The sequence below is a fragment of the Coregonus lavaretus genome (genome assembly GCF_964263955.1).
Source record: "Coregonus lavaretus genome assembly, chromosome: 3".
In the NCBI taxonomy this organism is placed as follows: domain Eukaryota; kingdom Metazoa; phylum Chordata; class Actinopteri; order Salmoniformes; family Salmonidae; genus Coregonus; species Coregonus lavaretus.
The window spans coordinates 36465279-36482087 of record NC_139990.1 but is presented as its reverse complement, the minus strand read 5'-3'; the positions used below and the strand labels follow the sequence as shown (position 1 = coordinate 36482087).

Here is a 16809-nt window from a genome sequence, read left to right as displayed (position 1 = left end):
GCTCAGTTGGTAGAGCGTCTGCTAAAATGTAAAAATAATTATCTCTAGACATCAATATTGTGACACTAATAATCTTCCGCTGGTTGACTGCAATGTATTAACTTAAGCATCATATTTCTTGAAGCATTTAATTTTGATAAAACATACCAGATTGATGCTTTTCAATGATATCATGTTGTCTATAGAAACAGGTCCTTTCTTAATTGAAATATCAGAAAACATATCACATAGTCAACGTTAATTCCGGTTATTGACTATGGTGATATCATCTATAGAAATTCAGCTGCAACTGTTTTGAAGTGTTGGAAGCAGTTAATCATAGCACATCACGTTTTATTACGGGCGATATGTTCAGTACACATCATTGCATTCTGTATCAGAAAGTTGGCTGGCCCTCCTTGAGTCTCGTAGATCGATGCATTGTGCTCTTTTTGTCTATAAAGCCCCCTGGTATAAACCTCCGCCATACCTTACCTCATTATTAACCTTCAGACGTATAAGTTACCAGACCGGGACTCAGGGATAGCTAACCCTGGAGATCCCTTCAATCTCCACTGAGTTAGGTCAATCTGTTTTTAGTTTTTTTGCGCCTCTCATGTTGAATGATCTCCAAAATACCATAATGTTGGTGGAGTTGGTGCCTCTAGGGCAATTCAGGCAGCCTTTTAACTGAAGAATGTGTTTGTTTCATATGATTGTGTTTTGCTTTTTGTGTTTTGTATTTGCTTTTCATGTATTGTGTAATTGATGTGTATATACAGTAGATATGTATCAGTGGAGGCTCCTCGGAGGAGGAAGGGGAGGACCATCCTCAGTGAATTTCATACAAATAAAAATGGTAAAACATTGAAAAAGTTATCATTTTTAGATAAAACTATACTAAATATATTAATGTCACCAAATAATTGATTAAAACACACCGTTTTGCAATGAAGGTCTACAGTAGCCTCAACAGCACTCTGTAGGGTAGCACCATTGTGTAGCCGGAGGACAGCTAGCTTCCATCCTGCTCTTGGTACATTGACTTCAATACATAACCTAGGAGGCTCTTGGTTCTCACTCCCTTCCATAGACTTACACAGTAATTATGACAACTTCCGGAGGACGTCCTCCAACCTATAATAGCTCTTGCAGCATGAACTGACATGTTTTCCACCCAGTCAAAGGATCAGAGAATGAATCTAGTACTGAAAACATAAGCTACAGCTAGCTAGCACTGCAGTGCATAAAATGTGGTGAGTAGTTGACTCAAACAGGGAGAAAGACAATAGTTGAACAGTTTTCAACAAACTAATTTCTTCAAAAATGAAGGAGAAGCAAGAGAGAGAGAGAGAGAGAGAGAGAGAGAGTGTCATTTTTTTTTCAGTTTCACTTACTTAGCTAGCAAATGCAGCTAGCTAGTTTAGTTACTCAAACACCTGGCTCAAACAGAGGGATGCTATGTTAGCTAGCTGGCTATGACTAGCCAACACAACACGGGAACTCTTCCAAGTCAAGGTAAGCTTGTGGTTTTATTAATTTATTGCCACCGGGGCCCGCCGGTCTAACTGCTTACTGACTATACACTGTAACGTTACTGCATGATTGTGGCGGGTTTACAAATGCATTAGTTCTATTGGCTGTGTTGACTAGGACGTTACTTTAGCTAATATGGGGACAACGATGTAGGCTGTGTGTAGCGGTTATGAAATGGTTTGGTTTGGATTTTTTTGTTGTTGCCTGGTCAACATGTGTTGTTCATTGAAGTCCACAAACGAAGGGAAAAGGTGAAAGGAGGAGAGTGCATAGAGGATAGAATGAATACAACGTGGCTGCTATGAAAGTGAACTCTGTTTATACGTGATCAGGGGTGTATTCATTCTGCCGATTCTATTGAAAAACGTTCCTTAAACGGAAGCAAACGAAACTGGGATAAAAATTTGAATTTGTCCAATAGAAACTCTTGTTTGCAACTGTTGGACTAATGATTACACCCTAGATAAGCTAGATGCAGGCAAGAGTGTGTGGTATTGAATGTGTCACTTTCTGTCCATGTGTCACTGTCTGTCATCTCACATTTTTCTTTCGACCTGTGTGCACCTACGTTGTAAACTTTAATTCATAGGCTAGGTTGTAGCAACCTCATGATGGGTATAGGGAAATTTTGAGTATCATGTAGTAGCCTAACCCTGGGTGAATGGAATATGACTGACAGTCATCCAACATGCTGTAATAGAAATAAGGCCATGCTCATGAAAAAAATAATTGTCCTCCCTCATCATAGACGGCACTGACCGCCACGGATATGTATAGTGTAATTGTTGTTTATTGATGTGTTCATGCAGGGCTCGTCTGCGAAAGAGACTGTTGTATCAGCATGACTCCCTGCTTAAATAAAGGTGAAATAAAATGAAAAAGTTGTTTATGGCTGATTTGAGTTTGACTTTTGTTCTCTGTGTCTTTGCAGATGTTTGGTGCCCTGGCCTCTGAGCCCTTTAAAGTCAGCGACAGCTTCTATGGAACAGGAGAGACCTTCCTTTTTACCTTCTGTCCTGACTTTGAGGTACTTTTTTTAACTTTGACTTTTATTTAGTAATTTTTCATTGGGGGTACAACATTTTCCACATACACTGACTGTACAAAACATTAAGAACACCTGCTCTTCCATGACATAGACTTACCAGGTGAATCCATGCAAAAGCTATGATCCCTTATTGATACCACTTGTTAAATCCACTTCAATCAGTGGAGGAGACAGGTTAAAGAAGGATTTTTAAACCTTGAGACAATTGAGATATGGATTGTGTGTGTGCCATTCAGAGGGTGAATGGGCAAGAACAAATATTTAAGTGCCAGGCGCACCGGTTTAGGTGCCAGGCGCACCGGTTTGTGTCAAGAACTGTACACTTTTCTATATGTACCCGTGGGCTGCCAGTCAAAAAAAAATAAAAACATAAATACAAAGTATTGATGATCATTTTTATCATATTACAGAGTTAAAAATGTATAATAAATGTATTATGTTATGGGAAAAAAACAAAAAGAAGTGAGCCTCTACCCACAACCTGTCACGATCGTTCATTAACGAGAAGGACCAAGGCGCAGCGTGATATGTATTCATGTTTATTGACGACTAAACACACGACAAAACAACAAACGAAACGTGACATCCAAGGTAGACAAATAACATACCTCACACGGAACAAGATCCCACACCCCACTAGTGCCAACAGCCTACCTAAGTATAGTCCCCAATCAGAGACAACAAGCTACAGCTGCCTCTGATTGGGAACCACCCTAGCCAACATAGATCTAAACAATCTAGAAACTAACAGACAAACCCGGCGGATCCGGCTCCGGGTGTGACCACCACTTACTCTCCACCTCCCCGTTGCGCCCCTGGTCTGGTCTGGACCTTGGCGCGCTGCTTCCTCTCTCCTTCCTCCCACGCAGTACCACGCCCTGTCTGGACCCTGGTGTGGGAGACCCCGAACCTGGAGAGGGGCTAACGTCTGGGTCTGGACTGGAACCGCTGACTGGAGCTGGACCCGACGACGGTGGATCGAACTACTCTGGCTCCGGGGTGGAGCCGCTGACCAGAACTGGATCAGGCACCGGTGGAACAGGCACGGGCCGTGCCGGACTGGACACACGCACCACTGGCTTGGTGCGGGGAGCAGGAACGGGCCAGACTGGGCTGACGACGCGCAACCCTGGCTTGGTGCGGGGAGCAGGAACGGGACGGACTGGGCTGATGACGCGCACCACTGGCTTGGTGCGGGGAGCAGGAACGGGCCGTACCGGACTGGCGACGCGCACCACTGGCCTGGTGCGGGGAGCAGGAACGGGCCGGACTGGGCTGACGACGCGCACCACTGGCTTGGTGCGGGGAGCAGGAACGGGCCGTACTGGACTGGCGACGCGCACCACTGGCCTGGTGCGGGGAGCAGGAACAGGCCGGGCCGGGCTGGCGACGCGCACCACTGGCTTGGTGCGAGGGACAGGAACAGGTCGGAACGGGCTGGCGACGCGCACGACTGGCTTGGTGCACGGGACAGGAACAGGCCGAACCATACTGGGAACATCCACCACTGGCTTAGTGCGGGAATCAGGAACGGGCCGGACCGGACTGGCGACACGCACCACTTGATTGGTGCGAGGAGCGGGACTGGGTTCCTTCATTAACCCCCGCTCCTTCTGCTGCCTAACCAGCTCCTCTCGCCGTGCCTCTACATTTTCCTTCTGTTCCCTCTGAACCAATGACTCCTTTAATCTGGCGGCCTCCTCTGCTAAACGGCTGAACCGCTCTATCACGGCCTCCTGCTGCCTCGTCGTCCACGGCGTAAGCCCCCCACTAAAAAAATGTTGGGCTTGTCTCTCCCCCGTGATCATGGCCTCCATCCCTCTTGCCAGACTCTCGCTCATCTCCTCCCAAGTCCATCCTCTCTCCTCGTCACGCTGCTTGATCCAGGCTTGGTGGGATCTTCTGTCACGATCGTTCATTAACGAGAAGGACCAAGGCGCAGCGTGATATGTATTCATGTTTATTGACGACTAAACACACGACAAAACAACAAACGAAACGTGACGTCCAAGGTAGACAAATAACATACCCCACACGGAACAAGATCCCACACCCCACTAGTGCCAACAGCCTACCTAAGTATAGTCCCCAATCAGAGACAACAAGCTACAGCTGCCTCTGATTGGGAACCACCCTGGCCAACATAGATCTAAACGATCTAGAAACTAACAGACAAACCCAACACAGAAAATACACACCCTGACTCAACAAATACCAGTCCCTAGAGTCAGGGTGTGACACAACCCCCCATCCCATTCCCCCAACCCACCCATCCAATATGAATCAATTCAACCACCACTAGCACCATTCATTCTCGCTGTCAATAATTATACTGTTATAACTTCTAATAGTAACTGTATCCACTAGCGAATTGGGCGAGACTTAGGTGATTGCCATCTAAGAGCCAACATATTTTTTTGCGGCAGTGCTGCCTGCCGTAAGTAATCATCTCTTACTGATTGAGTGATTCAAGGAGCTATCATTGTTAAGTAACATAGTAGACGCAAAGCATTGAATATTTACATTCATGCACTTCAAATTATTATTTTTTCTTCGTCCCACATCATATGAAAGAATGTGCCTACCTGATTTAGGGGACACAGTGAACAGTTGGGAGTTGGGGCCAATTTTATCACAAAAAGTTTCCTTGGTGTTAAATACACTCTGTGAACAAATTTAAAACGTATAAATTGATGGTTCAGATTACGGGATGTCAAGGTCATATTTTTCCATATTCTGTTACAGTTAAAGGGTTGTTCAGATTCACTTACAGTTGAAGTCGGAAGTTTATATACACTTAGGTTGAAGTCATTAAAACTCGTTTTTCAACCACTCCACAAATTTCTTGTTACATTTACATTTACATTTTAGTCATTTAGCAGACGCTCTTATACAGAGCGACTTACAGGAGCAATTAGGGTTAAGTGCCTTGCTCAAGGGCACATTTATGTCATTTAGCAGACGCTCTTAACCAGAGCGACTCACAAATTGGTGCATTCACCCTATAGCCAGTGGGATAACCACTTTAGAAATATATATTATTTTTTTTAGGGGGGGGGGGGGTAGAAGGATTAGTTTATCCTATCCCAGGTATTCCTTAAAGAGGTGGGGTTTCAGATGTCTCCGGAAGGTGGTGAGTGACTCCGCTGTCCTGGCGTCGTGAGGGAGCTTGTTCCACCATTGGGGTGCCAGAGCAGCGAACAGTTTTGACTGGGCTGAGCGGGAACTATGCTTCCGCAGAGGAAGGGGAGCCAGCAGGCCAGAGGTGGATGAACGCAATGCCCTCGTTTGGGTGTAGGGACTGATCAAAGCCCGAAGGTACAGAGGTGCCGTTCCCCTCACTGCTCCATAGGCAAGCACCATGGTCTTGTAGCGGATGCGAGCTTCAACTGGAAGCCAGTGGAGTGTGTGGAGGAGGGGGGTGACGTGAGAAAACTTGGGAAGGTTGAACACCAGACGGGCTGCGGCATTCTGGATGAGTTGTAGGGGTTTAATGGCACAGGCAGGGAGGCCAGCCAACAGCGAGTTGCAGTAGTCCAGACGGGAGATGACAAGTGCCTGGATTAGGACCTGTGCCGCTTCCTGTGTAAGGCAGGGTCGTACTCTCCGAATGTTGTAGAGCATGAACCTGCAGGAGCGGGTCACCGCCTTGATGTTAGCGGAGAACGACAGGGTGTTGTCCAGGGTCACGCCAAGGCTCTTCGCACTCTGGGAGGAGGACACAACGGAGTTGTCAACCGTGATGGCGAGATCATGGAACGGGCAGTCCTTCCCCGGGAGGAAGAGCAGCTCCGTCTTGCCAGGGTTCAGCTTGAGGTGGTGATCCGTCATCCATACTGATATGTCTGCCAGACATGCAGAGATGCGATTCGCCACCTGGTTATCAGAAGGGGGAAACAATCTCTAGTTTTGGCAAGTCGGTTAGGACATCTACTTTGTGCATGACACAAGTAATTTTTCCAACAATTGTTTACAGACAGATTATTTCACTTATAATTCACTGTATCACAATTCCAGTGGGTCAGAAGTTTACATACACTAAGTTAACTGTGCCTTCAAACAGCTTGGAAAATTCCAGAAAATTATGTCATGGCTTTTGAAGCTTCTAGGCTAATTGACATCATTTGAGTCAATTGGAGGTGTACCTGTGGATGTATTTCAAGGCCTACCTTCAAACTCAGTGCCTCTTTGCTTGACATCATGGGAAAATCAAAAGATATCAGCCAAGACCTCAGAATAAAAATTGTAGACCTCCACAAGTCTGGTTCATCCTTTGGAGCAATTTCCAAACGCCTGAAGGTTCCATATTCATCTGTACAAACAATAGTACGCAAGTAAAACACCATGGGACCACGCAGCCGTCATACCGCTCAGGAAGGAGACGCGTTCTGTCTCCTAGTGATGAACGTACTTTGGAAAAGAAAGTGCAAATCAATCCCAGAACAACAGCAAAGGAACTTGTGAAGATGCTGGAGGAAACAGATACAAAAGTATCTATATCCACAGTAGAACGAGTCCTATATCGACATAACCTGAAAGGCCGCTCAGCAAGGAAGAAGCCAAGCTCCAAAACCGCCATAAAAAAGCAAGACTACGGTTTGCAACTGCACATGGGGACAAAGATCATACTTTTTGGAGAAATGTCCTCTGGTCTGATGAAACAAAAATAGAACTGTTGGGCCATAATGACCATCGTTATGTTTGGAGGAAAAAGGGGTGGCTTGCAAGCCGAAGAACACCATCCCAACGTGAAGCATGGGGGTGGTAGCATCATGCTGTGGGGGTGCTTTGCTGCAGGAGGGACTGCTGCAGGAGGGACCAAGTTAAAGCTTGGTCGCAAATGGGTCTTCCAAATGGAAAATGACCCCAAGCATACTTCCAAAGTTGTGGCAAAATGGCTTAAGGACAACGAAGTCAAGGTATTGGAGTGGCCATCACAAAGCCCTGCCCTCAATCCTATAGAAAATGTGTGGGAAGACCTGAAAAGGCGTGTGCGATCAAGGAGGCCTACAAACTTGACTCAGTTACACCAGCTCTGTCAGGAGGAATGGGTCAAAATTCACCCAACTTATTGTGGGAAGCTTGTGGAAGGCTACCCGAAACATTTGACCCAAGTTAAACAATTTAAAGGCAATGCTACCAAATACTAATTGAGTGTATGTAAACTTCTGACCCACTGGGAATGTGATGAAAGAAATAAAAGCTTAAATAAATAATTCTCTCTACTATTATTCTGACATTTCACATTCTTAAAATAAAGTGGTAATCCTAACTGACCTAAAACAGGGAATTTTTACTAGGATTAAATGTCAGGAATTGTGAAAATCTGAGTTTAAATGTATTTGGCTAAGGTGTATGTAAACTTCCAACTTCAACTGTAGATACTTTTTTAAACCCTTAACACTCGTGGGAATTGGCCTAAATGGATAGGGCTAAATTGAAATATTTCTTACAGAAGAAATATGAAATGCATAACCATGGTAGCAATTGAAAGGGAACAGTTTGGAGATTATGGGAAGATTATTAGACCAAAGGTGATGACACAGTTCACACAACAGTTGGTGAACTGTTCCCTTTCAATTGCTACCATGGTTATGCATATGCTTTTCATATTTCTTCTGTAAGAAACATTTCAATTTAGCCCTATCCATTTAGGCCAATTCCCACGAGTGTTAACGGTTTTTAAAAGTATGTAAGTGACACAAGACTGAATCCAAACATTACACTGTTGATTTTATGTTTATTTTACATTTACTGTACTTTTGTTGATAACGAAATCTGAAAATACTCCTGATACATTCAGTAACATGATAAGAATATTCCTGGAAAATGTGGGGTAGGTGCAACATAAGACAAATAAATTACAAGGGTTTGAGTGAGAAGACTAACTGGTGTCCCCAAGTGGCCACACACCTCTACAAAGTGTATTTGTATTTATTGAGGATCCCCATTAGCTGCTGCGAAGGCAGCAGCCACTCTTCCTGGGGTCCAGCAACATTAAGGCAGTTATATTCAATTACAACTATTATATGACATTACATTTCATAACACTTTTCCACAACACATTAAGTGTGTGCCCTCAGGCCACTATGCTACTACCTCATATCTACAATACAAAATCCATGTCTACGTGTGTGTAGAGTGTGTGTGTTATCATGTGTATGCGTGTCCCCGCTGTTCAGTAAGGTGTATTTTTATATCTGTTTTCTAAATCTGATTCTACTGCTTGCATCAGTTACCTGATGTGGAAAAGAGTTCCATGTAGCCATGGGTCTATGTAGTACTATAATAAAGCCCTTTAGTGGGGAAAAACTCACTGGGCCTAACTCCCCAGTGGGTGGGCCTGGCACCCAAGTGGGTGGTCCTACGCCCTCCCAGGCCCACCCTTGGCTGCACCCCTGCCCAGTCATATGAAATCCATTTCAATTGACTGATTAACTTATATGAACTGTAACTCAGTAAAATCGTTGAAATTGTTGCATGTTGCATTTATATTTTTGTTCAGTATAGATCAAGTTTACAATTTTTAACAGATTGACCAATGTTGTTTATATAAATAGTGAAGAGAACAGGTCCCAAAATCGACCCCTGTGGTACACCTATATGTACTTCAAGAAATTCTGATTTAAACTTCAGATAATCATGAAGGGCAGCGCTGAACAGTTGAAACTGGATTTGAAAGAGCTGATTGACTCTCTGCTAGACACTAATAAAATAACCATCATATCTGGCCCTGTGCCCTCTCTGAATCATGGCATTGAATGTTTTAGCAGGATTATTTATCTTCATTAATGGCTTCGTGATTATTGCAGCTCAATGGGTGTAAATTCTGCTGACAATTTCGATACCTTTTGGAAACAAAACACGTTTTATAAGGAGGATGGGATCCACCCAAATCATTTGGGTTCCTGTATCCTTTCACAGCATTATAAGGCTGCATTGAGACAATGACTTATCAATGACCCAAGCCCAGGTCAGTTAATCCCTACCATTGTGACGCTGAGTTGTCATTATGCTTCAGCAAATGTACATTATACCAGGGGCGTTGGTAGACACAATCTTCCCAGTAAAGCAATGAAAACAAGTAAGCATCCCAGAAGAAAAGTGCTCAAAATAGCTCACGTTAATATATGTAGCTTAAGAAACAAGGTTCATGAAATCAATAATTTGCTAGTAACAGATGACATTCATATTCTGACTGTCTCTGAAACTCACTTACATAATACCTTTGATGATACAGTAGTGGCAATACAAGCTTATAACATTTACAGAAAAGACAGAAATGCCAATGGTGGAGGTGTTGCTGTTTATATTCAGAACCACATTCCTGTAAAGCTTAGAGAGGATCTCATGTTAAATACTGTTGAAGTAATATGGCTACATGTTCATCTGCCTCACCTAAAGCCCATTCTTGTGGGAAGCTGCTACAGACCACCAAGTGCTAGCAGTCAGTATCTGGATAACTTGTGTGAAATGCTTGATAATGTATGTGATATTAACAGAGAGGTATATTTTCTGGGTGATTTAAATATTGATTGGATTTCATCAGGCTGCCCACTCAAGAAAAAGCTTCAAACTGTAACCAGTACCTGCAACCTGGTTCAGGAATGAAATCATCAACATCTATTGATCATATCTTTACTAATGCTGCAGAAATTTACTTTAAAGCAGTATCCAAATCATCTGATGTAGTGATCACAATATAGTAGCCATATCTAGAAAAACCAAAGTTCCAAAGGCTGGGACTAATAGAGTGTATAAGAGGTCATACAATACGTTTTGTAGTGATTCCTAAGTTGTTGATGTAAAGAATATTTTTTGGGTCATGGTGTGTAAAGAGGAGCAAACAGACGCTGCACTTGACACATTTATGAAATTGCTTATTCCTGTTACTAACAAGCATACACCCATTAACAAAAGGACTGTAAAAACTATTAAATCGCTGTGGATTGATGAGGAATTGAAAATGGAATGGTTGAGAGGGATGAGGCAAAAGGAATTGCAAATAAGTCTGGCTGCACAACCGATTGGCAAACGTATTGCAAATTGAGAAATCGTGTGACTAAAATGAATAAAAAGAAGAAACTACACTATGAAACAATGATAAATGACATAAAAATGATAGTAAAAAGCTTAGGAGCACCTTAAATGACATTTTGGGAAAAAAGGCAAACTCAGCTCCATCATTTATTGAATGAGATGGCACATTCATCACAAAACTGACTGATATTGCCAACTACTTTAATAATTTTTTAATTGGCAAGATTAGCAAACTTAGGCATGACATGCCAGCAACAAACGCTGACACTACACATCAAAGTATATCTGACCAAATTCTGAAAGACAAGCATTGTAATTTTGAATTCCGTAAAGTGAGTGTGGAAGAGGTGAAAAAATTGTTGTTCTCTGACAAGCCACCGGGGTCTGACAACTTGGATGGAAAACTACTGAGGATAATAGCGGACGATATTGACACTCCTATTTGCCGTATTTTCAATTTAGGCCTACTAGAAAGTGTATGCCTCCAGGCCTGGAGGGAAGCAAAAGTAATTCCTCTACCTAAGAATAGTAAAGCCCCCTTTACTGGCTCAAATAGCCGACCAATCAGCCTGTTACCAACACTTAGTAAAGTTTTGGAAAAAGTTGTGTTTGACCAGATACAATGATATTTTACACTAATCAAATTGACAACAGACTTTCAGTACACTTATAGGGAAGGACATTAAACAAGCACAGCACTTACACAAATGTCTGATGATTGGCTGAGAGAAATTGGTGATAAAAAGATTGTGGGGGCTGTTTTGTTAGACTTCAGTGCGGCTTTTGACATTATCGATCATAGTCTGTTGCTGGAAAAACGCATGTGTAATGGTTTTACACCCCCTGCTATATTGTGGATAAAGAGTTACCTGTCTAACAGAAGACAGAGGGTGTTCTTTCATGGAAGACTCTTCAACATAATCCAGGTAGAATCAGGTATTCCCCAGGGCAGATGTCTAGGCCCCTTACCTTTTTCCTTCTTTACTAACGACATGAGTAAAGCCAGTGTGTCTATGTATGCGGATGACTCAACACTATACACGTCAGCTACTACAGCAACTGAATTGACTGCAACACTTAACAAAGAGCTGCAGTTAGTTTCAGAGTGGGTGGCAAGGAATAAGATAGTCCTGAATATTTCTAAAGGTATTGTATTTGGGACAAATCATTCACTAAACCCTAAACCTCAACTAAATCTTGTAATAAATAATGTGGAAATTGAGCAAGTTGAGGTGACTTAACTGCTTGGAGTAACCCTGGATTGTAAACTGTCATGGTCAAAACATGTTTATACAACAGTAGCTAAGATATGGAGAAGTCTGTCCATAATAAAGCGCTGCTCTACCTTCTTAACAGCACTATCAACAAGGCAGGCACCTACAGGCCCTAGTTTTGTTGCACTTGGACTACTGTTCAGTCATGTGGTCAGATGCCACAAAAAGTGACTTAGGAAAATTGCAATTGGCTCAGAACAGAGCAGCACGGCTGGCCCTTGGATGTACACAGAGAGCTAACATTAATAATGTGCATGTCAATCTCTCCTGGCTCAAAGTGGAGGAGAGATTGACTTCATCACTACTTCTATTTGTGAGAGGTATTGACATGTTGAAAGCACCGAGCTGTCTATTTAAACGACCAGCACACAGCTCAGACACCTATGCATACCCCACAAGACATGCCACCAGAGGTCTCTTCATGGTCCCCAAGTCCAGAACAGATTATGGGAGGCGCAAAGTACTACATAGAGCCATGACTACATGGAACTCTATTCCACATCAGGTAACTGATGCAAGCAGTAGCATCAGATTTAAAAAACAATAAAAATACACCTTATGGAACTGCGGGGACTGTGAAGCAACACAAACATAGGCACAGACACATGCATACACACACATGGATTTTGTGTTGTAGATATGTGACTCGTTTCAGGAAACTAGGCCTATGTCGCGCGTCACCACTTCACAGGAGCGCCATTTAAACGTTAACTTTTATTTATTTATCAAAATGCGTTTTGGGGCAGAAATGCCTTCTGGAACATGTGAACTTTCATGTGCCTTAATAAGAAACGTGTATGCCATCTGTAAATACGGATAAAATGGTTAAATTATGAGCCTAGTTGGTTTAGCCATGGAAAAAGAGAGCAACCTTCGCGATAGCCATGATTGGCTGAGATAATGAGTGGGCTGGACATGTTTGGATTGGTCTGCCATGTAACACGCTTCTGTCTATAATATGAGCTGGTCAGTATGTGTAGGTAATCCTTTCTAACGCGGCTTTTTTGAAAGATATCATGTAGTAGAACTGCAAAAGTGTTGCTCTCCACCTTCTGGAGGACCGAGTTTTGAAATCAGTGGAATCAGAGTATGATAGCTAAGGAGATGGAGAAAAGTCTGCTGTTTGATTGCTAATATGCAGACTGAGTCGAAAAGAGAACACACAGAAGGCTGTTGTATAAAACACCTGTCTCCGGATTACATCTTCAAACTAAGGGCAACCATGGCATCCGTGAGTGAGCGGGGGAAGCGTCCTTCCATGTATACGGGTAAGAGAGTCTAGCTAGCTACATTTTCAGATGTCACACGTTTGTAATTTTGTCAGAAAGTCGTTTTCATTTCAAGTTAATGTGTACTGTTAGCTAGCTAGCTAATGTTACGTGTATGATCTGTGTAGTAATATTATACGTTTCTCAGAGCTACTTTAGCTAACATTGAACCTGGTTGGTTAGCTACCTGCAGATTCATGCAGGGTAGTAACGTTATGAGTTGGGATTATGGTTCATTGTTTAGCTAGCTAGCTACATGTCTAAACAAAAGACTCCACTATGCATGTAACTATTTCAATAGAATGTTTATGATGTCACTGCGACAACTGTAGATAGACGTAGCTGGTAAATTTGCTCTGGCTATCTACTCTGATTTCAGAGCACTCTTGCCTCAGTGTGCCGGAGCGCAGAATAACTAACGAATTTACGAACGCTCAATACCCGTAAACGTTGGCAAAAAAAGCATCATTGAATTGTTGCCAGCAGGACAGTTGCAGTCACCAACGCACTGGATAACATAAAAACAGCCAACCAGCTCTGCTAGGGCGATTAAAATGGTCAGAGTGAGCTGTTCACTCATTTGTGTCTGGAAGTAGCTAGCAAGCTAGCCAACGTTAGCCAGTTAACTTGGGTACTTGACTGCTGTTGTTAGGTCAGAATGCACGGATCAACCCTACTCCTCGGCCAGAGCATCGAGTGTGCACTCTGAATGGTCCGAGAGCGAAACGCCCTGAATTTACGAACAGACAATCTGACAACGCTCTGAGTTTACGAATTCCCAGGGCACACTCTGGCATTCCAGCTTAAATTTACCAACACACCCGTAGTATAGGCCAGCCTTTAGTCTTGAAATCCAATTTCTCAAAAGTAAAGTTACAAGTTGATCAACTTTCAAAGCAGAATTACTTTCCCATTGTTCCTCAACTGTAGTGTATGATATACCATTTTCTAGCTCTGAGTCTCTACTTTTATCCAATGTAAAAAACACAATTTCAAATTTTGCTACATAAGATCGAGCCGGTCGGTCACATATGTGATAGTGGAGTAGGGGCCTGAGGGCACACACTAAGTGTGTTAGCCGTGGAGCAGCTAATGGGTATCCGTAATAAATACAAATACAAATACACATTTTAAGCGATTGGAGTGCCCTTCGTGGTGCTGAAAGGACAGTGCTAGGGATCGCGCAATGACGTTAACAAAGTTAAACCAACTTGTGGTGCTGAAGAATAGCTGAAGGATAGCGCTGCCATTCGGACAGTTCAGGAACAAACAACAATAATTTGCTTATAGCCGCCATTCTTTCCACTTTCCAATCTCTGAAGCTGGAGACACTTATCTCCATCACTAACTTTAAGCATCAGTTGTCAGAGCACCTTACCGATCACGGCACCTGTACTCAGCCCATTTGAAATTAGCCCACCCAACTACCTCATCCCCATCTTGTTATTTATTTTGCTCATTTGCACCCCACTATCTCTATTTGCACATCATCTCTTAATACTCAATTGTAATTTTTTTGCACTATGGCCTATTTATTGCCTTATCTCCATAACTTGCTACATTTGCACACACTGTATATATATTTTCTGTTGTATTTTTGACTTTATGTTTTGTTTACCCCATATGTAACTCTGTGTTGTTGTTTTTTATCGCACTGCTTTGCTTTATCTTGGCCAGGTCGCAGTTGTAAATGAGAACATGTTCTCAACTGGCTTGGTGACCTAAATTGGGATATGCTTAATACCCCAGCCATCCTACAATCCAAGCTAGATGCCCTCAACCTCACGCAAATTATCAACGAACCTACCAGGTACAACCCTAAATCCGTAAACATGGGTACCCTCATAGATATCATCCTGACTAACATACCCTCTAAATACACCTCAGCTGTCTTCAACCAGGATCTCAGCGATCACTGCCTTATTGCCTGCGTCCGTAACGGGTCCGCGGTCAAACGACCACCCCTCATCACTGTCAAACGCTCCCTAAAACACTTTAGCGAGGAGGCCTTCCTAATTGACCTGGCCCAGGTATCCTGGATGGATATAGATCTCATTCCGTCAGTAGAGGATGCCTGGTTGTTCCTTAAAAGTAATTTCCTCTCAATCTTAAATAAACATGCCCCATTCAAAAAATACAGAACTAAGAACCGATATAGCCCCTGCTTCTCCTCAGACTTGACTGCCCTTGACCAGCACAAAAACATCCTGTGGCGTACAGCATTAGCATCAAATAGCCCCCGCGATATGCAACTTTTCAGGGAAGTTAGGAACCAATATACACAAGCAGTCAGGAAAGCAAAGGCTAACTTTTTCAAACAGAAATTTGCATCCTTTAGCACTAACTCCAAAAAGTTTTGGGACACTGTAAAGTCCATGGAGAATAAGAGCACTTCCTCCCAGCTGCCCACTGCACTGAGGCTAGGAAACACTATCACCACCGATAAATCTACAATAATCGAGAATTTCAACAAGCATTTTGCTACAGCTGGCCATGCTTTCCATCTGGCTACCACTAACCCGGCCACCAACTCTGCACCCTCTGCTGCAACTTGCCCATGCCCCCCCCGCTTCTCCTTCACACAAATTCAGACAGCTGATGTTTTGAAAGCGCTGCAAAATCTGGACCCCTACAAATCAGCTGGGCTAGACAATCTGGACCCTTTCTTTCTAAAACTAGCCGCCGAAATTGTCGCTACCCCTATTACTAGTCTGTTCAACCTCTCTTTCATAACGTCTGAGATCCCCAGAGATTGGAAAGCTGCCGCGGTCATCCCCCTCTTCAAAGGGGGTGACACTCTAGATCCAAATTGCTACAGACCTATATCCATCCTGCCCTGCCTTTCGAAAATATTCGAAAGCCAAGTTAACAAACAGATCATCGACCATTTCGAATACCACCGTACCTTCTCCGCTATGCAATCCGGTTTCCGAGCTGGTCACGGGTGCACTTCAGCCACGCTCAAGGTCCTAAACGATATTATAACCGCGATTGATAATAGACAGTACTGTGCAGCCGTCTTCATCGACCTGGCCAAGGCTTTCGACTCTGTCAACCACCGCATTCTTATTGGCAGACTAAATAGCCTTGGTTTCTCAAATGACTGCCTCGCCTGGTTCACCAACTACTTCTCAGATAGAGTTCAGTGTGTCAAATCGGAGGGCCTGTTGTCTGGACCTATGGCAGTCTCTATGGGGGTGCCGCAGGGTTCAATTCTTGGGCCGACACTTTTCTCCGTGTATATCAATGATGTCGCTCTTGCTGCTGGTGACTCTCAGATCCACCTCTACGCAGACGACACCATTTTGTATACATCTGGCCCTTCATTGGACACTGTGTTAACAAACCTCCAAACGAGCTTCAATGCCATACAACAATCCTTCAGTAGCCTCCAACTGCTCTTAAACACTAGTAAAACTAAATGCATGCTTTTCAATCGAACGCTGCTGGCACCCGCCCACCCGACTAGAATCACCACTCTCGACGGGTCTGACCTAGAGTATGTGGACAACTACAAATACCTAGGTGTCTGGTTAGACTGTAAACTCAACTTCCAGACTCACATAAATAATCTCCAATCCAAAGTTAAATCTAGAATCGGCTTCCTATTTCGCAACAAAGCCTCCTTCACTCATGCTGCCAAACATGCCCTCGTAAAACTGAC

The 16809-nt window shown here is 43.3% G+C and overlaps 1 protein-coding gene across 1 annotated transcript in view; it reads left to right on the top strand.

Moving 5' to 3' along the window:
* The window catches only part of LOC311107213 (oxidation resistance protein 1-like), a gene marked incomplete at both ends in the record, with an annotated part of 98643 nt that overhangs the window by 75365 nt on the left and 6469 nt on the right, over positions 1-16809 (top strand). Inside the window, one exon of the mRNA XM_084149707.1 lies at positions 2447-2542. Within this exon, the coding sequence (XP_084005833.1) occupies positions 2447-2542 (96 nt within the window). The remainder of the gene's footprint in view (positions 1-2446; positions 2543-16809) is intronic.